We start from the raw sequence: 21,607 nt of genomic DNA on the forward strand, positions 1-21,607 counted from the left end.
CCCCCGAGCGCCCTGCAGGGTCCGGATCCCGCGTCCGATCCACACTCGCCCCTCTGGCCATCGCGCGAACCGGCGCAGGGACGCAAGAGCCCGCTCACGCCGGCAGGACCAAAGAAGACCCAGGCCGGGCCTGCCCACCGGGGGGACGAGGAGCTGATGGCCGGGAGGCCACGAGGGGACCCGCCCTCCCCCGCAGAGGCCTGGGCGGCGGACATCTCCGCGGCACCATGAAACCCTTGGGGACCCCAGCCCCCCAACCCCAGCCACGTGGCCGGCCCTCCCTTCTCAGGGTGCCTTGGGCTGCGCCACGTGGCCGGTGCCCACTCCACCACATCCGCCCTGTGCCCACATTCAGAACCTGCCTGCGAGGACGAATCCAATGCCCCACAGTCACGACTCCCTCCCTTCCCTTCCACCCCGCCACCCCCACCCCCAGGCTTCCCCTGGCTAACCCTGGGGTTTCAGACCTCCAGACATGGTGATTTGGGTCCCTTCTGGTGACTCGAGACAGCGTGTTTAAACCCCTCTAGCCTGATGAGAAGGTGGATGGAGTGACAGGCAGGTGCTGGGATAGTGAGGAAGGAGGGCTGGTCCTTAGCTGTCCAGACTTGAAAGAGGAAGAACATCCTAATGAATAATGATTAATTGTTGGTTAATCACAGCTAACATTTATTGAGTGCTTACTATGTGCTGAGCACCTTTCCTGAGTTAACATGTTTAATCTTCACCACCACTCTATACCACCCGGGGTTCATCCCATTTTACAGATGAGGAAACTGAGCAGGAGAAACCAGAGGTTACAGAGTGAGTGACAAGCCTTGCTGGGTAAGAGCCCAGGAATCTGCAGGCACCCGCAGCTCTGTTCAGTGCCGTCACTGCCCTTTTCTCGTTCCTGCTCTGTGAGGTCAACCGCCCGTGGCTCTTAGGAGGGCCTGCTGAATCCATCTTTCTCTGCAGCTGACCTCACCCCCTCCTCACCTGATCTGTCACCTGCTGTTCCTCCCTCTCCCCGGGCAAACCTCATAAGCTCCCTCCCCATTCTCAGTCCCACCCCCTCAGACCTTCGGCCCCAGTGAATCCAAAGCACCAGGAGGTAAAGGGGCTCTGGACCCTCCTCCTCAACAGAGGGTCAAGGTAGCTGGAGGTCAAAACCCTGGGAATTATGTTTTGATGAATTCACTTTCCTTGGGCTTTTGAAAGAGCTAGGTTCCTCATTCCCAATGGCCCATGGTTCCCAAACTGGTCACCTGGGGCCCTTGGTAAACTAGCCAAGACCCAGCCCTGTCCTGCCTCCCTGAGGCTGGCCCCCCGTGCACTCTTTCAGCTCTCTAGGCGCTTCTGAGACCACTCAAGTGTGAAGCACTGTTGAGGCAGATGAGTTAATCTGGTGTTTTTATGAGCACTGTCAGTTGTCACTAGTTATCAGCCTACAAACAAACCTCTTTCCTTGATGACGCAGATACTGATGACCTTCCAGAAGCTCCCAGTCTATTGAAGACATTCCCCGTCCTGGCCAGCCAGGTGATGGGTGGGCTGCCTCACCTCTGCGTCGGGGTAGGGGGCAGAGCCCCTTGAGACCCCTCCCACCCAGTCCCATGTGCCCCTAAGCCTGAGGAGCAGCCTTTCCTGGGAGAGGGCACTGTCCCTAATGTGCAGTGCATGCCCTGCAGCGGGCGCCCTCAGCTAGTTAGGAAGAGGCAACAACTGAAGGATCCCTTGGGGAGAGGGTGGCTGGAGAGGCAAGCGGGTGGGGTCCAGGAGGGGGTTTGGAGAAAGTCTTTCACCAAGAGAGAACACAGGCAACTGAGAAAATTCTCTGTGCTCTGAGCTTATCTTCCACAAGAACGTGTGGGTTACCGCTCTCTGAGCTGCTGGTGGTAACGCGGTGCGTCTGTGAGGACATCAGGTCTTGGAAAACGGCCGTGATTTGGGTGACCTTATGTCAGTGATCAGTAATTTTTTTAAAAAAGCTTTCCATTTGGACACAGTGATGTATAGGACTGTGCGTGCGCTCCACTGCAGTGGCCCCGGGTTCGGCGGTTCGGATCCCAGGCACACACCAATGCACCGCTTGGCAAGCCATGCTGTGGCAGCATCCCATATAAAGTAGAGGAAGATGGGCACAGATGTTAGCCCAGGGCCAGTCTTCCTCAGCAAAAAGAGGAGGATTGGCAGATGTTAGCACAGGGCTAATCTCCTCACAAAATATATATATATTAGCACAGGGCCAGTCTTCCTCAGCAAAAAAAGAGGAGGATTGGCAGATGTTAGCACAGGGCTAATCTCCTCACAAAATATATATATATAAACGCTGGCAGCATTTGAAATGCTCTCATCAGGAGACCACGCCCAGAGAGAGTTTGGACAACAGCTTCTGAGCTCCAGAGGTTCACGCACGAGGGGTGTTAGAGGTCCTTTTTCTCTAATGAAATGAGTGGTGTGCAGGACTTGTGGTTGGTCAGAAATTTGGACGGGCACCTCTGCCCTGCCATGCTGGAGAGCCCGGCAGCCTAACACCTTCAGAGCAGCACCCCAGGTCCAGAAGCCCACTTGGGCCTGTGTACCCGCACTTCACGGGGGTACCTCAACCTGGCCTGGGAAAAGCCTGGCTGATCCTGCCCTCAGAGCAGTGTCACCTTTGACTCAGGGTGAACCTGGCATAGAAGCTGCCTCTTATGAGTTGAATCGGGTTCCCCAAAATTAGTATGTTGGAGTCCTAAGCCCCAGTAGTTCAGAATGTGATCTTATTTGGAGATAGGGCCTTCCAGATGTAATCAAGTTAAAGTGAGGTCATTAGGATGGGCCCTAATCCAACATGACTGGTGTCCTTATAAAGAGGGGAAGACCGCTATCTATGAGCCAAGGTCAGAGGCCTAGAACAGAGGCCCCCTCCTCAGAAGGAACCAGCTCTGCCAACACCTTGATTTGGGGCTTCTGCCTCCAGAACTGAGAAAGAATAAACTCCTGTTGGTTAAGCCGCCCTGTCTGTCACTCTATTATGGCTGCCCCAGCTGACTAATACACCGCCTGTCCGAATGCCTAACGGGACAGCAGGCTTGGTCATTTTGGGGTCTGCTTGCTGACGCGCTGCATGCGTGTCAGAGTTCTGGTTTCACTCTCCTGCACCACTTGATAGGTATCAAGCTTGCTACTAATGGTCCAAGGCCCCTCGCATTGACCCCAAAGAACCTGACAACCGTGACAGGACAAGCTGGCTCAGCTCAGCTCACCACATCGTGTGCCCAGATTTTCCGAGGCCTTCCCAGTTTCAAATATTGTGTCCCGTTAGCAGACCGTGAACACTGATTTTAGGCCCAGAAAAAGCAATCACCATCCCAGGCTTCTCCTGGCCAGAGTGCTGTCTCCGACCTTGACAATGAAGGACATGGGGCTGTGACTTAGCCACTGTTATGGACTGAATGCTTCTGTCCCCTCAAAATTCACATGTTGAAGCCCTAACCCTCAAAGTCATGGCATTTGGAGGTGGGGCCTTTGGGAGGTGATTAAGGTTAAATGAGGTCATAAGAGTGGGGCCCTGATCTGATAGGATGAGTGTCTGTATGAGAAGAAACATCAGAGAGCTCGCTCTCTCTCTGTGTGTGCAAGCACTGAGGGAAGGCCCTGTGAGCACACAGCGAGAAGCCAGCCGTCTACATGCCAGGAAGAGACTTCTCACCAGGAACTGAATCAATGGCACCTTGATCTTGGACTTCCAGCTTCCAGAACTGTGAGAAAATGTTTGTTGTTTAAACCACCCAGCCTGTGGTATTTTGTTATGGCAGCCACAGCAGACTAAGACAATCCCTAAAAACATCCTTTGCCTTATGGATCATGCATTTCTTTGATGTCCTGCCACGATTTTCAGACCACACGTCCTCATAGATTAGAACACATTCCACAAGGCCGCTCCCTGACCTGCTGGGTGGGTTTTATTTTATTTGGCTGAGAAGTGGGAGCTGAATGTTTTAAAACATAGATTTGGTTATTATTCTGGGATGATGAGGTCAACAGATCGGAGACAACTGCCAGTGAAAACACAGTATGTCACGCACAGTTCCCAAGAGGTGGGGGCACGCCACGCCACGCAGGGCCACGTGAGGAAGCAGCAGCGTGGGTCAGGAAGCAGAGGGAGCGAGGGGAAAGCACGGGCAGGAGCCTTTACTGTGGTTTCCGTGAGAAAGGCAAGGCTATGCAGGTAAGCAGGCTGAATATTGACCAGTCTGAACAATTTTGCGGGGTGCAGGGGCCGTCTCTAGTTGCCCGGTCCCTGGCCCTGGGGTGACTGTGGCAGAGGGATAGTGCCTCCTGCAGGGTAGGAGCTGATTGAGGAGTGATTTGGAGTGTGGGCTCTGGATTGGTTAGTTTGCATGTGGAAAGCATGTTTGGTATGTCTAAGAAGAGACGAGCCTGAGCCTGGGGAGGGGCCCAGTCGCCAGAGCATCAAGAATACAGAAAATAAGAAAATGTAGTTAATACACCCAGTGAGCTCTGCACTCTGGAGCCACACTGCCCAGGTTGGATTCCAGCTCCTCCGATGGCTGGGTCACCTTGGAGTAACCAGTTAGGTCAACTCTTGGACTCAGTTTCCCCATTTCCTCAAATGCAGAAGTAATAATAATATCTACATCAAAGTGATGTTGAGAGGGTCCAGCAGATTGCCCCACGTGGAGACTGAGGACTGGGCCTGCCTGAGTGAGTGCTCAGTAAGTTTTCCTTGTCATTATTTATCTAGGATTCTGCTGGCACTGGTGGAACAGAAGCTGGTAGAAAATTTCACTTTCTTTCATGTAACTGATGGACTCCAAGCCGCCATTTTTATGTGATGTAGGATCTAGTTTGAAATCCTTCCATGCTTAAGTGGCTCCATCCTTTCAGGAATAGGCTTTTGGACATTTCTCAGTTCCAGAATGTCTTCCTTAAGAGGCGACAACTGAACCTGAAGCTGGATTACAGGTTGTTTTTGTTTTTATTGGAGTAGATTATCTTTTTTGCTTTCCCCTTGGGAATAGACAAGAATTTTTTTCTTTTCCTTTCTTCTGGGAAGATTCATCCTGAGCTAACATCTGTTGCTAATCATCCTCTTTTTTTTTTCCCTCCCCAAAGCCCCAGTACATAGTTATATATTCTAGCTGTTAAGTCCTTCTAGTTCTTCTGTGTGAGCTGCCGCCACAGCATGGCTGCTGACAGACAAGTGGTGTGGTTCCGTGACCGAGAACTGAACCCAGGCCGCCAAAGCAGTGAGAGCTCCAGACTTTAACCACTACGCCATCAGGGTTGGCTCAGGAATAGCCAAGATGTTTTGAACCTTGAAAGCAGTTTGGGCCAGTGTCTTCAGGAACACTAGAGAATCCCTGGATTCTTTCCTGACCTGTCTGGGTGAGGTTTGACTTTTTAATTCTCAAACATTCTCGTCTGGTTGAAGCTTACCCTGCAGTCTTCGGGTCAGTGAGCTGACCCGTATGACAACGTTTCGGGATCCCCCTGATCCACGGGCTCCACCTGAAACAGCTCCATGCCATCTGGAGGGTTTTCTCCCCGGAGTTCATACAAATGTGTAATCAGTTTCCGCTTAAGCACATGGGGGTTCCCACCAAAGAAATAACCTCAGCCCCACCCTCTGATCCTAAGCAGCCTTTATTGGAAGTGTCTTCTCTTTCTCTTGATACTTTAGTTCACAAAAGATTCAAAATCTGGGCCAACAGCCAAGAATTTTAGACCCTCTAAGAGCCTGTTAGGGCAAATTACTCACCGAGAATTCTCTTGTTTCCTGTGAATTCATCTTCTATGGGAGCGTTTAGATTTTCCTCCCAACTAACCGGAAGCCAAGTTTTCTCACCTAGATGGTTTGGGATTAATTTTGCTGCAACTTCTGCTTTTCTTACCCTCCACTGTATCCCACAGAGATTCTTAAAGGCCATTCCCCGTTTCTCTAGTTGTAAGAGAAACTCACGTTGTAGAGAACTTGGAAAGATTGCAAACATTACAAAGAAAAAAACCAAAACCCCTCGTAGTCCCATTGTTTTGAGGGTGTACAGCTGTCTGCTCTTCTTTCTATGCACATCTGTCTACTTTTACACGATACACAGTAAGAGCTCAAGAAACATATTGATGTTAGATTTTTTTTTGAAAATTGGGATTGTGATGTACTGTGTATATACATAATATTATATTTTTATACGTTCCACATGTCCTCCAATATTTCTCAGTGGTCTTTCATGGCTGCATCATTTCCATCATAAGAAGTCATAAGAATTTCTTTCTTTTTTTAGTGAGGAAGATCGGCCCTGAGCTACCATCTGGCAATCCTCCTCTTTTTTTGCTGAGGAAGACTGGCCCTGGGCTAACATCCGTGCCCATCTTCCTCCACTTTATATGGGACGCCGCCATAGCACGGCTTGCCAAGCAGTGCGTCAGTGCGCACCTGGGGTCCGAACCCAGGCTGCCAGCAGCAGAGCGCACGCACTTAACCGCTTGTGCCACCCAGCTGGCCCCCATAAGAATTTCTTTAACTAATCCTCTCTTATTCGGATAGTCAGGTTGTCTCCAGTTTTTCACTGTTATAAATATTTCGTTGGACTTACTTGTAAGTACATCTTTGTGTGCATTGCTGAGTACTTTCTTAATATAAATTCCTTGAAGTGGAGTGATAGGTAAAAGGGTAGTGTACAGCTCTAGATTCTTGCCAATATATGTTGCCAAATTATTTTCCAGGAAAGTGTATAATTGACACTCCTGTCAGCAGCTGATGATAATTTTAGCGCAGCCTCATCAGGACTAGGTATCTGTATTTTTAAAGAATCCTTGGAAATTGGCAAATAAAAAACACACGAGACATTTTTAGATGTGAACTTGTGTAACTTCTCCCCAGAGTTTTATAGAAGTTATATTTGCAAAGAAAAGGGATGAATCTAATTATAGAAGTTGGCGTTTTAGAGGTCTTCCGTTTGCTTCTAAAACCACGCCAAATAGCCGGTCCTCAGCCCACGGCTGACCTGGATCTGCTCACGCAGCATTAAAGGCGAGGAGAACCGCGGGCTCACACACTCCCAGCACCTGTGGTCCTTACTAAGGACTGCGCATGTCCAAGGTGCGCCCTCAGCTCACCAGCGCCTCATCTGGAAAACAGGGGTAACAACAGCGTCCCTCACAGTTCTTGCGGGAATCTCATGAGATGATACACGTGGAGCACACAATGAATGCTGGCGTGATAAAATCAGCTTTTCCAACCAGAATGCAACTCCATTAGTGCCAGGACTAGGGCTCTCCTTCACCCCAGCATCTACACTGTGCTAGCTGATGGTAGTCAATAAATGTTGGATGGAGCGATGGATAGAGGGAGGGTAGGGGTGGGTGTGTGGATGGATAAATTAATCAACCGGATTAAAAAAAAAAGGCAATTTCTCAAAAAATTAAACATAGAATTACCATGTGATCTGGCAATTCCACTTCTGGGTGTATACCCCAAAGAATTGAAAGCAGGGACTCAAACAGATATTTGTACACCTATGTTCCATAACAGCATTATTCACAATAGACAAATGGTGGAAACAACCCAAATATCCATCAAAGCATGAATGGATAAGCAAAATGTAGTGTATACATAACAAGGAATATTATTCAGCCTTAAAAAGGAAGGAAATCCTGACATGCTACCACATGGAGTCACCTTCAGGACATTATGCTTAGTGAAATAAGCCAGGCACAAAAGGACAAACATTGTATGATTCCACTTATGTGAGGTACTCAGATTAGTCAAAATCATAGACACAGAAAGTGGACTGGTGGGTGCCGGGGCCTGGGGCAGGGGGCTGAGGAGTTAATGTTTAATGGGGGCAGAGTTTCGGTTTTATAAGATAAAAAGAGTTCTGGAGACGGATGATGATGACAGTTGCACAACATTATGAATGTATTTTATACCACTGAACTGTACCTAAAAATGGTTAAAATGGTAAATTTATGTTTTGTATATTTTACTGCAATAAAAAAAAAGCAAGCAAGCTTGATGTGATATCAAATGTAATGAAAGAAAATCCCCTACACTCCAGGAGCTTACATTTCAGATTTAAGCAAAATAAACACAAGAGACCAGCCGAGGGTGGTAAAACATAACATTCAGTTAGAAAAAAACACAGAACTCGAGGTGTGGCTGGTGTTCTGGTTCATTCCAGATGCTGGTGGAGTGCTGTGCTGGCAGAATCAGAGGAGACGGGGCCTACGCGCGGGGGGGTAGAGTAGGGATGGAAAGGCAGAGCCTTCCTGCTTGTGAGGGGCCTGGACACCTCACCCAAACAGGAGTGTCTGAGCTAACTGTCCCTGAAGGTCCCCAGTGGCTGGGGTGGCAGACCTGTGCAAAGTCGTGTCTGATCCTCTTGGGCAGCCAGTCCCCAGAGAGGTCTCCTTAGCTGTGAGGTCTCCCCGGGGAAGTAACCGATGCCTGCCCCTTCTGCTCCCCTGGGATGTGGATGGAGCAGGTGGGAGGGACTCAGGATGCTGTCACTGGTGCTGTGTCCATCAAGCCCGCACCCAGAGCCCTCCTCCCCTCTGTTTCTTCCCCATCCTCTTCCCAGCGATGCCCTCCTTTCTCGAATGCTCCAGCCTGGCCCTCCACCTGCCTTTTTGCTTTCTTCCTCCGACATGTCCTGCCTTCTCCTGCTGTCTGGCCCTGTGGGACACTGGACACAGGGCACCTGTGGGACAGGAGGCAAGGATGGCATCCTGGGCAGGGCGTCCTCACCAGCAGGTGGGCTCCTCAACGGTGGATGTAATTAAACACAAATGAGAAGCACTGAGAGGGGCCAGCCCGGTGGCGCAAGCAGCTAAGTGTGCACACTCCACTGCAGCGGCCTGGGGTTCGCCGGTTCAGGTCCCGTGTGCGCACCGACGCACCGCTTGGCAAGCCATGCTGTGGCGGCGTCCCATATAAAGTGGAGGAAGATGGGCATGGATGTTAGCACAGGGCCAATCTTCCTCAGCAAAAAAAAAAAAGAGGAAGATTGGCAGATGTTAGCTCAGGGCTGATCTTCCTCAAAAAAAAAAAAAAAGAAGCACTGAGAGGTGCCTCCGTGACTGACATGCCTCTGACCAGGACTCCCGGGGTCTGCTGGACGCTGCCTGGGGTGAGCTGGGAGCTTGGCTACAACAGGGAGAGGGAGTGAGGGTGCCTCCTTGCCTTCGGTGAGGGTCAGGCCGAGAAGGCACTGGGCAAATGAGGACCTGGACTTCACGACAGACTGAGAACAGGCAGGAGGCAGAGGGTTTTTCTTCTCCAAAGAACACTGATGCCAGTCACCAAAGGTCACCTATTGTAGGATTCTATTTGTGTGAAATGTCTAAAATAGGCAAATCCATAGAGACAGAAAGCAGATTGGCGGTTGCCAATGGCTGGGGGTTGGGGAGAGAATGGGAGTGATGGCTAATATGGACGTGATTTTTGGGGGGTATACCGAAAATGTTCTAAAATTAGATTATTGTTATGGATGCACAATTCTGTGAATATACTAAAAACCATTGAAATGTACATTTTAAATGGGTGAACTCTATGGTATGTGAATTATATTTCGATAAACCTGTTTTTAAAATTAAAAAAAAAAAAGGAAAGCAAAACAAAACAAAGAAAAAAGAAAACTGAATTCTTCAAAGAAAAATCCAGACTTAGAAAAGAGATGCACAGGGGAGGTGATTCTTTTAAACGTACGTATTCTTTCTCTCCCTTTTTGTATGCAGAATAACGCAAGTTGAGATTTCCAGTTTCAGCTCTGACATGCACAGAGCTTGGGAGTCATTGCTCTTGTCCTCACAACAAGAAAAATGATGAACAAACTGAAAATCAGGGACTTTTCTTAGATCTGTCAGAGAAGTGACGTCATGTGACAGACCACCAACCCCTAATCTGGAGAGATGGGACTACAGAGTCACAGCCAAGATCTGTTTACCTGGGGCGGGAGCTTCCAGAACCAGTAACCAGAGGAACAGTTATACTCTTCCCATATACCTATAATTGACGAATTGCTGGAGGCTGAATGTGGACTAACTGGAGAGTTAAAAACTCTTAGGGGGGAGGGCACACTTGGTGATTTTACCTCGGGAAGCCCTTCCAGGATCTACCTGTACAAATTAGAGAAACCACCCCTGTGTGGGGGGCAGGAGAAAGGGAAAAGTAACCATTTTGAAACATACCCAGAGCAGCCTCCCTGACAAGCCTGCCCTGGAGGGAAGTTACTTTACCACAGCCTGTCTGACCCACGGGAGTGTAGCCCCTCTAGCTTCCCGTCTCAAGCGAGGGGAGAAAAAAAGACTAAGAAACGCTTCTAAGGGTCACAGCCCAGGGAACGTCTTTAACATTTCTTGCAAGGCAGGTCTACTGGCAACAAACGCCCTCAGGCTTTGTTTGTCAGAGAAAGCCTGTATTTCTCCTTCACTTTTGAAGGAAAATTGCACTGGATGTGGAATTCTAGTTGGTGGCTTTTTCTTTTAATACTTTTAATATTTCACTCCACTCTCTTCCTGCTTGCATGGTTTCTGAGGAGACAGCAGATGTAATGCCCATCCCTGTTCCTCTAGAGAGGAGGTGGTCTTATCTTCTGGCTTCTTCCAAGACTTTCTCTTTGTCTTGGTTTTCTACAGTTTGCATATGATATGCCTGGGTGTAGATTTTTTTGTATTTATCCTACTTGCTGTTTTCTTAGCTCCCTGGATGTGTGGTTTGGTGTCTGTCATTAATTTTTGAAGATTATTGGCTATTGTTACTTCAAATATCTTCTCTGTTCCTTTCTCTCATTCTTCTCCTTCTGGTCTCCCCATCCTGTGTGTGTCGCACCTTTTGTGATTGTCCCATAGTTCTTGCCTCTTCTGTTCAATTTTTTTTCATTCTTTTTTCTCTGCATTTCAGCTGGAAGGTTTCTATTGACATAACTTCAGGCTCATTGAGTCTTTCCTTAGTCATGTCCGGTCTACGGATGTCCCCAGGTCAGCCTCTGTGCGGCCCTGCCTGGCAGCCTCCTCTCATTTGGATGTCTAAGTAAGGAAGAGCTGCCTTTTATCTATCTGAATGTCCATGTGTTATGTCCCACATTTATAAGAGAAAATCTTTAACTCTTATAAAACACTGATAAAGAACCATGTCCAAAATATACATAGATTCTTAAAACTCAATAATAAGAACACAAACACCCCAATTAAAAAAATGGGCAAAAGATCTGAACCTCACCAAGTAAGACATACAGGTAACAAATAAGCATGTGAAAAGTTCTCAACATCAGATGTCAGCGGAAAAATGCAAATTAAAACAACAATGAGATCTACACATCTATTAGAATGGCTAACGTCCCAAACACTGACGGCACCAAATGCTGGTGAGGATGTGGAACCATAGGAACTCTCATTCATTGCTGGTGGGAATGCAAAATAGTGTACTCCTTCAGAAGACAGTTTGGCGTTTCTTACAAAACTAAACACACTCTTACCATGTGATTCAGGAATCACTTTCCTTGGTTTTCACCCAATGAGTTGAAAACATGTCCACACAAAAACCTGCACATGGATGTTTACAGCAGCTCTATTTACACTTGCCGAAAATGGCAGCAACAAAGACGTCCTTCAATAGATGAATTGATAAACAAACTGTGGTACATCTATACAATGGAATATTATTCAGCAATTGAATAAAAGCTATTAAAACATGAAAAGACATGGAGGAAACTTAAATGCATATTGCTAAGTGAAAAAAGCCAATCCGAAAAGGCTACATACTGTATGATTCTAACTATGTAACATTCTGGACAGGGTAAAACTACAGAAATAGTTGAAAAAAAATCAGTGGTTCCTTGGGTAAGAGGGGAGGGAGGAAGGGATGAACAGGGGAGCAAAGAGGATATTCAGGGCTGTGAAACTACTCTATATGAGACTGTAATGGTGGATACATGTCATTATGCATTTGTCAAAATTCATAGAATGTACAACACTCAGAATAATAATAGGGGAGACTGTGTGTGTAGGAGAGGTTTATGGGAACTCTCTGTATGATCTGCTCAACTTGAAACTGTTATAAAAAATAAGATCTATGAATTTAAAAGAATAAAACATAAAATCTTTAAAAAAAAACATTAAGCAACTAGATGGATGTGCAACTATGACATACAACTATCTACTGGGGCTTTGGGGGGAAAAAATAAATAAAATCTTTAAAAAAGAAAAGAAAAGAAAAGAATAAAATAAGTCTATCAATAAAATCATGTGTAAATCTGTGACCCATTGCTAACATTTCTATGTAAATCTAGAATTTTTATTTTTGTTTAAGAGCAAAGGAATCATATCACTCATGCTATTTTATAACCTGCCATTTCCGTTAACATATGATGGAGCACATCTTTCCATGTCAATGAAAATTATTCTCCATCGCCATTTTTCATGACTGCGTTTTACTCCAATATTTGGATATTTAGTTTTTTTCTTCTGCAAATCCTAGTCTCGGTTAATGGATATTTGGGTTGTTGCTACTCTTTCACAACAGTCAAATCTCATTTAGCTTGCATGAATTCAACTGTAAGTGTTCTGCCAAAAAGGAAAAAAAGGAGCGAAACTAGCGAGTGGGCGTGGCCATCACTGGCCCCAGGCTGGAGGGCTCAGGGTCCCTCTGGGAAGGGAGCTGACTCGCTCCTCCCCTTGGCTCGTCTCACTTTCTGTGCTTGTCGCAGCAGGAGCGCTGACAAGCTGAGCCAGCCTCTAAGGTTTAAAGACATTTTTTTTTAACAACCTGGCCTGTGAACACAAGTCAGATATTTCTTCTGGCGCTGGACCGGAGAGACAGTGCTCTGTTCTGACATTAGAGGAAACGCTATCGCTGGACTCGACAGAATGCCTTCAAGGAGCTCCAGAGAGCAACTGTGGTTCCTCCCACGTCTCGCCTACCCAGGTGTAGACTTAACTCCTGCGATATGGACAGCTCTGGGAGCACATACTTGCACAGTCTTTACATGCACTCATAATTATCTCCTAATGTCCGATTTCTAACAGTGCAATTTTTGGGTTAAATGGCATGAACATGTCTGAGAATTTGGATGCATATTGCCCAAGTGCACTGGTATAAATTTGCGCCAAGGAGACGCCCACCAGCTGTGTGCAAGAACCATGTAGAAAAAGACAGCATCTGAAACCAATGATTCAATGATGGATTTGACAGGAGATTGGACACAGACAGGATGAATAGACTGGAAGACAGATTAAGGGGAAATCTCAAACCAAAGCACGCTGAGAAAATAGGATTTTTAAAAATCATAGTAAGAACTTAAAGGACACGTGGAGGGCCGGCCCCGTGGCTTAGCGGTTAAGTGTACACGCTCTGCTGCTGGCCACCCGGGTTCAGATCCCGGGCACGCACCAACGCACTGCTTCTCCGGCCACGCTGAGGCTGCGTCCCACATACAGCAACTAGAAGGATGTGCAGCTATGACATACAACTAGCTACTGGGGCTTTGGGGGGAAGAAATAAATAAATAAAATTAAAGGACACGTGGAACATAGTGGGAAGGCCTAGTATGTGTATAGTTAGAGTCCCAGGTGGAGAGGGGACAGAATGGGTTGAAACAATGTTTGAAGAGACAGTAGCTGAGAATCTTCCAAGGACATCAATCCACCAGTTGTAGAAATGCACCGATCCCCAAGCAGGACAAATACAGAGAGAACTGTTGCTAGGTACATCCTATAAAAACTGCTGAAATCCTCTCCCCAACACACCGTCCCAACACAAGGGTCCTCAGTGACTTCCTGGATACATGGTGCTCGTCTGGGCGACCCCAGCTCGGGGTGCTTTGGGGCTGTGCCCACTTTTGATTGGCCAAGCATTAGGGCACTCTAGTGGCTTGTGTTTGGGGGGAGAGAGGCTTCCCGCCTGTACAGGACGGTCCCACACAAACAGAACTCTCCTGGCACACTTTCAAGTGGGCGAAATTCTGTTAACAATGACCCCACCCTAGAACCTAAGAGTGTTTTACATCCAAACACTGCTATGCACTGAATTGTGTGCCCCAAATCCATATGTTGAAGCCCTAACTCCCAGTGTGCTGTATTTGGACCAAGGAAGTATAAGGTTAAAAGAGGTTGTAAGGGTGGGGCCCTGATCCCATGGGATTAGTGTCTTTATAAGTGGAGATACCAGAGTGGCTCTCTCTCCCTCCACCGCATGAGGACACAGCGAGAAGGTGGCCACCTATAAACCAGGAAGAGAGCACTCACCAAGAACGCAACCGGGCTGGCACCCAGATCTTGGATTCCAGCCTCCAGAACTGTGAGAGATAAATGGCTGTGGTTTAAGCCACTCAGTTCGTGGCATTTTGTTATGGTAGTGTAAGAGATCATAAGCGAGTCCATCTTGTTATGCTAAGTGGCCCCAGCCCCTCCTCTGTGTGACTATTCACTGCTCTGCACGTGTTCTAAAAAAATTGACATGCTCTCCTGATTTTATGGCCTCCACTTACGTATGTACTCCCCTATAGCTTGATAAATTAAAACCTTGTTCTACGAGTTTCTCTCCAGGAACAGGCTGACCACAGGCGGGAAACATACCTACAAGGTATCCATCACAGCTAACAGAAGAACAGAACAAGGTGATGCCTGGAGCCCGTCATGCCTGGAGACCAACATCCCTGCACCCCCCTTCCTCACTGCCCATTTTCCCTATATCACTACCTCAAGATTCTGTGATCCTTGAAGATGATTTTTTGAGACATTAGTCGGCTGTCTTCCCGATTATGCCAGCTAATCGAATTAAAACTTCCTTTCTCAATCCCTAACTCGTGATTAATTGGCTCAGATCACAGCAAGCAGAGCGAGCCCATTGCTTGGTAACAGTAGCCCAAGCTGACTGATACAAGCACGAAGGAATTTTTTTTTTTGCGTGGTTTTACTATAATTTTCCAGGAGTGCATATGCCATGCAAATTGACAGAAGATTATAGGTTGTTTTGTTCTGACCTTTACCTAGAGCTGTTCGCCATTCCTATTTCCAACGCAATGCCTGATGGGGTCTGAGCATCCATTCTATATCTGCGTTGCTGGCTTTTATAATTGTTTCTCGGGATGACTCTGCATGTCAGCCGAAGCACAGCTCCTCGCCCAGGCGTTTACATGTTGGAATCAGCTGATCTAATTATGAATGTATTTCTCCTTTATATTATAGTCAGGGCCTTATATTGATTTTTACATGTGAATGTAGCAGGTTGTTGTACCCACTTCATTTCAGGAAGGAGGTGTTCTGTTTTTGTTATTAAGGGGGCCTGGGTCTGAAGGAGGAAATATTTTATTCAGGAATAACATCCTCCCCATCAGACATAGGCATTGAAGATTTGGCTCCGAAGAAGCTCACCTCCCAAATTCGACTCCATCCCAAATGCAGTCCAATCTGGCATGATGCGTTTCAGCAAATCTTTGTTGAGAGAGAGCGTAGACTGACAGTTTTATGCCCGCAGCCTGGGTTCAAAACCAGTCCCAGAACTTACTAACTTAAAAGACCTTTCTCTGCGTTGGTTTCTTCATTTGTGAAAGTGGGGTGTCTTAGTTTTCTAGGGATGCCACAACAAAGTACCACAAACTGGGGGGCTTAAACAACAGAGATTTGTTCTCTCTCAATCTGGAGGCCAGAAGATGAGGGTGCCGGCAGGGCTGGTTCCTTCTGAGGCTCTGAGGGAGAGTTTGCCCCAGCCCTCTCCTGGCTTCTGGTGGTTGCTGGCCATCTTTGGGGCTCCTTGTCTTATAGATGCATCACTCTGATCTCTGCCTTCATCTTCACATGGCATTTTCCCTGTGTGCATTGTCTGTGTCCATATTTCCCCTTTTTGTAAGAACACCAGTCATATTGAATTAGGGCCCACCCTAATGGACCTCATCTTAATTTGATCATCTGCAAAGACTCTCTTTCCAAATAAGGTCACATCCACAGGTACTGGGGCTTAGGGCTGCAGCATATTTTGGGGACACAATTCAATGCGTACCATGGGGTTAATAATATGGGGGATTAAATGGGATGCATACCCACGTTAATTTCACAGACTCCCCGGGCACACAGAGGTCAACACCAATGCACCTATACAAATGCAGTTCATGATGTCCATGCTCGGCTATGAGGTGCCCGTTGAGTGCATGGCATATTCCACAAACTCCCTGAGGGCCTCCCATGTGGTTCTGGGGATTCAGAGCTGGCTGGGAAGGGCGGGAGGGGTTTTCCAAAGGATCCACACAAACAAGGTGGGTAAACAGCAGGGCGTGTTTGGGGAACAGATGAGTTGAGTGGTTACAATAGGGTAGGTGAGGTTGCTCTTGAGGTGGAGAGGCCAGCGGTTCCAAAGACAAGGAAGGGGAACTTTGTCCACCACCTTAGAAAGAATTGTCACATAAACACACCCGATCCCATATGCCATTCTTTGCATGTTTTTTTCGGCAGATTTCAGCACGTAATCACGCGTCCATCATTTAAGATAAAGTTGCCACCTCAACTGTGTTAAAAATAAATAGCATGGCCAGAATTGCTTGTGGGGAGGAAAAAGCAGTGTCTCCTTTCACTAACAGAAAGTCAATTATTGGGGAAAAATATGTTTCAGAACCTGCTGCCTTTTCAAAGAGTCATTACGGTCAAGGTGAATTATTTGCCAGGACATTGTGAGCCGTGGTGACAATCGATGGCGCTTGATAGAAGGTGCGTATGAAATAGGACTCACATCCGGGAGCTGCCAGCTGAGTATATTTTCAACCTTTATTCTTAAAAACCTAGGTGCAGAAATAATTACAGGATTTACAGATTGATGGACTAGAGCCTTAGTCACCAGGCAGTGACTAACACCGGGAAGAATTGTAGCCATTTTTAGACGGGTTCAGAAAGCCAGTGAGTCCCGGGAACAGAAGGCGTGTTCAGAGCCCCCGATCCACACGGGGGCGGAATGGCAGTCCAGAGGCAGGTGCCCCGAGCTCACTGCATTCGCTTCTACTGGCTGAATTCGGGAACTCAGCACGATCTGCTTCCTAAAAGGGAAATGGATCATCACAACCCACTGAGGAGGGGGTACGGCTGGCCTTCTTGGGGGCAGTTCTGGAATAAATGAGAGTCTCACGCCCCCTCTGGCCCCCACTCTTGCTGTCCCCCAGGCCCGGCCAGTCCTCGGGAGCCAACCACCCGCTGGGCAGCAGTCTCCCCATGGCCCCTGGAGATACTCCTCTTCCGGGAATGTTCCCAGAGGAAGGTCAGAGGGCGCTGCCATGTGATAACCCCCAAGAGCCTGGCCCTTGAAGGGGCCCGCACTGGACGCCCTCACCGGTCCCTTGCCCTCAGCCCCACAGAGAGCAGCCTCCGGTCTCTTCCTGCAGGCATGGGAGCTGGATCCCAGGCCGCTTTTAAGTGGAGTGAGGACCAGGCCTGCTGCGGGCTCCCAGCTCCTCTTGGAAGGAAGGAAGGAAAGGAGGGCCCAGGAGATGGTGGCAGAGAGAGGCGGTCACCCCCAGGGAGTCGCCTGTTTCCCTTCCCCCTTCTCCTGGACCTCCTTGCCCTCCTTCCGTTAGGCCAGTCTTCCAGCCTCTGCCTTCATCCTGCCCGTCGTCTGCTGCTGCTGGGTCACCATGAACCTCTCTGGCCAGCCTGAAGCTCTTCAGTGGTCCCCGAAGTGTCCCCCAGGACAAGTCCAAACCCCTTGCATGACCTGGCCCCACCTCTGCGCCACTGGCAATGAGGTGCCCCCCACTTGTCCTCTAGGCGAACTTCCTGGCATCTTGGGTGAGAGCCACCATGGCCAATATTGCAGCCTTGAGCCATGCATGGTCACAGAGTGCCGGGACAGGGCTGGTCCCAAGTGACACGTGCCCTCAGCGTAAAATAGACTCCGGTCTTGCAGAGTCACCACGAAGGAAACGCTGCAAAATATCCCCTTAATAATTTTTCAGATTGATTACATGTTGAAATGATAATATTTTGGGTATATTGGGGTAAATACAATGTATTATTAAAATTGATTTCATCTCTTTTTCCTTTTTTGAAGTGGCTACTGGACAATTGCAAGTGACAGCTGTGACTCGCATCTGTGGTCTGGTTTGCATTTCTGCTGGACAGCGCTGGTTACTCCCCTTACTTCTCGTGCTGCCTCTGGTCCCCAGCCCTGGCAGCCACTGTTGCCTTTCATCCCGTACGCTGGTGCCCGGCACGTCCCGGGCGAGCATGTCCCAGGGGAGAGCCCCGAGGGTCCCTTTCTGCGGTGAGTGTGGGGGCTTCGGGAGGCCTGGGCTTCTCTTGATCTGGCCGAAGCTGTTGCACGTGGCTCAGGGTGGGAGCTGGGCCTTCTCTCACCTTCCTGAATCCCCCAGTAGGGTCACCGAAGAATGTTCAGACCCCAGTGCTCAGACCTAGTTGTGGCAGGCTTTGCAGGCTCAGAACACAGATTGAAGCCCAGTCGCTTTTCTGCATTCAGTGCTGTGTTTTTAAACAAAACTTTGACCTGGCTTCTGTTTCATTTACGGAAAAGTGATATTTGGTTGGGGTGTTGGTAAAATAATAAAGTTTATTCCAGGGTTCTGTCCGCTCGCTGTGTAATCAGCCACGTGTCTGCTCCTGATGCGCTGACCCTGGAATGTTTCAACCTCTGAGGTCCTAGGTAGATATACAGCTGAGACACGTTAGGAGAAGACGCACGATCTCTGGGGAGATGATGCCCTGTCGGTGTTGGCCATGTCCCCCTGGCCCTGACTCAGTGCCTGGCCAGGGGAGAGCTGGCCTCCTCGGGTTATTTCCCTGGAGACACAGGACTGGGCTCACCTGTGTGCTGGGCCTGGGCCGCCCCCAGATCCAGGTCTTAGGGAGAACCAGCCTGCGTTCTAGGGAGTTCAGTCCTGACGCTGGGTTGGGGGGAATCATCCTGGAGTTGAAGATAAAGCCCCCTCTGCACCAGCTTCCTGACAAAGCCAGAAAGCGGAGGCTGGAGCTGTCATGGCAACCAGCCCGGGGCTCTGAGACACCACCTGGCTCAGCACGGCCAGGGGTGTCAGATGGGCAGGGCTTCCCACGCTGGGGTCCCCGAGAGGCAGTGGAAAGGTCACGACCCCTGTCAGACCATCCAGGGCGATCACAGCCCACCGGGGGCTGCAGGGTCGGGAAAGACACACTCTTCAAAGATGCAATGTCCGGAGAAAAAATAAGAGAAACTCGGACACAGTAAGCAATGCAACACGTGATCTTGGTTATTTCTTGGTTAGAAGAAAGCGTGTTTGGGGATGACTGGGGGAAATTTGAACGTGAACTTGTGTGAGGGGACGTCAGAGATCTAAGTTGGCTTGGCGTGACTACAGTGACGTGGTTAGAGAACTTTGGCAATGCGGGCTGGAGTGTTAGGGGATAAATGTCATGTTGTCCATAGTTCACTCTGAGAGGGTTCGGTGAAAAGGACATCTAACCCAAGCCCACAGCAGAGGTCGACATCAACTCACTCCAGGTGTCGGGTCTATTTGTTCTGCTCTCAAGGCTGGAAGGAAGGCTGAGCTGAGGGCCCAGGAAGGGAAGGTCTCCAGCTTGGACCTTGAGGATGCAGAGCTGAGGAAACCCCTTTGCTTTTATGGTTTTTCAACTGGGATTCGGTTCAGTTCAGCAAATATTTGCTGAGGGCCGTTCTGTGTTGAGGGCCCGGTGCTAAATGCCGCAGTCTGTGGACCAGTGCTTCTCCCGCCTGTGTGTGCTGGAGAAATGCAGGTGCCGATTCCGTGGGTCTGGGGGCGAGAGACTCTGCGTTCCTAATCAGCTCCGGGTGGTGCCCTGCTGCTGGCGGGGTCCACGCTGTGGGGAGCAAATCCCCAGCCCCGTGGAGCCAGGGCTTGGTGGGGTGGGGAGACAGGTTGGAACCTGGGCTCCACAGACTGGCAGAGCTGGGATCAGAGCCCCACTGCTTGGCATGTACCAGCTGTGAGGTCTGGGCAAGCACCCGACCCCTCCAAGCCTCATTTCCTTGTCTGTGAGCAGGGACTCATCACAGAATTTACCTTCCAGGAAGCTGGGAGGACTAGATGCAGGGACATCTGTGAAGCACAGAGCCTGGCAGAAGAGCAGGCTCCCCTGGGAGAAGGTCCTACACCTCCCAGAATCACAGAGACCCCTCTGTCCAAGCTTTAGAAGGTGCGTCCCCCATAGCACCTACACCAGCCCTTCCCGGACTCTGGCCCCTCCCCACACTCCCTCCGTAGCTGTGGACGCAGTGAAGAGGAGCGTTACCCTTCAGCTGCCGAGTCTCCGTGGAACAGCTCTTCCAGCGCAGGGAGACGGGGCCAATGGGAACTGCCCTCCGAAGCTGTCCTCTGCAAGGCAGATCTGTGGGCGCGTGGACACGGCCCCTGGCTCAAATGTCACAGCCTCCCCTTATTCTTACCAAGCTTCTGTAGATTTTATTGAACAAATGCTTCTTAATTTCTTGTAAGCCCTTTCACCAATCTCCAGAGACCCTGCATGGCCGTCTTTGCTGATTCTGACCAGCACATCAGACGTCTCTCCTGGGGAGAGGTTTCCCTGACTCCTCCTCACTGCCACTCTCCCTGCTGTTCTCTGAATTCACTAAACACGTACCTGCCTCAGGGCCTTTGTACGTGCTGTTTCTGCTCCTTGCAACACTTTCTCCAGATACCCACATGCTCACTTTTCAATCTCTTTCGGTCTCTGTTCAAATGTTACCTCCTTGTGAACAGCCCTTGCCAGCATGGTCAGGTAAATTTAAAAAAACATATAAAAATTAAAAAATGGATTCAATTTACTATTCTTTCCACCACTTAAAAAACCAGCAACCACTTCCAGATTGTCTTTACACTTCTTTGTGCTTTAAGTTCAGTGGCAACGTAGAAGGATAACACATTTGTAAAGTATACAAACCTGTACAGAATTGGCCAGACCTACGGGCGGGGGCCTACCCTTCGCGAGAGCCCCAGAGCCTGATGGCTTTCTCTGCTTTGTCTTCTCCCACCCGGCGCCCTGCCCCAGCTGACGAGGCAGCCTCACCTGTGTGTCTCCCCGCTCGGACGGCTCCACCAGGCACGGGGCTCGTCCATGCTGACTGCTGTCTCTGCAGCACGCGGCAGAGGACGGGGACCGGCAGGCAGGGGCGCTCAGCAAGCGTCTGCTGAATGAACGAGTGGCGTAGAGGATACACTCGAAGTATCTGGAGGGAAAAATAGCCTTTCTGCGACCTGTCTTCTAAAGAGGTGTCTCCTGTTGCAGGCAACGCCTTCTGCCGAGCACCACGTGAGGCCAGAGCTACTGCAATGGGGGCTGGGAGGAGCTGATCAGCTGTGCACACAGAGATGAGGATGTGGGAGGACGCTTGTGGAGACGGGAGCACGGGAGCCAGCTGATGGCCGAAGGCTCAGCTGCAGGCCTGGAAATGGTGAGAAATCCCTAGTGACAGATCACTCTGAAAAATGATGTGTTTCAGGCATGATCTTAGGTTTGTGGTGGGCGAGTGATGGAACCCCTCCCCTAACCCCCAAACCTTCAGGAACAGGTTTGCTCCCCTTCACCTGCAGTATCTGGGGGGGGGGGTCTGGGATGAGACCCCATGCCCCACATTTGGGGTGAAGGAATAGAGAACAAGAGCTGGGCAGAGGAA

At 49.1% G+C, this 21,607-nt stretch overlaps 1 protein-coding gene across 1 annotated transcript in view; it reads right to left on the reverse strand.

Moving 5' to 3' along the window:
* Window positions 1-641, reverse strand: part of PDXK (pyridoxal kinase) — a 39,799-nt gene extending 39,158 nt beyond the window's left edge. The window contains exon 1 of the mRNA XM_087418011.1: window positions 468-641. Within this exon, the coding sequence (XP_087274137.1) occupies window positions 468-626 (159 nt within the window). The 5' untranslated portion in view covers window positions 627-641. The remainder of the gene's footprint in view (window positions 1-467) is intronic.
* Between the last annotated feature and the right edge of the window lie 20,966 nt (window positions 642-21,607).

This window comes from Ceratotherium simum, chromosome 27, assembly GCF_057802395.1.
Source record: "Ceratotherium simum simum isolate JZ-2026a chromosome 27, ASM5780239v1, whole genome shotgun sequence".
NCBI lineage: Eukaryota > Metazoa > Chordata > Mammalia > Perissodactyla > Rhinocerotidae > Ceratotherium > Ceratotherium simum.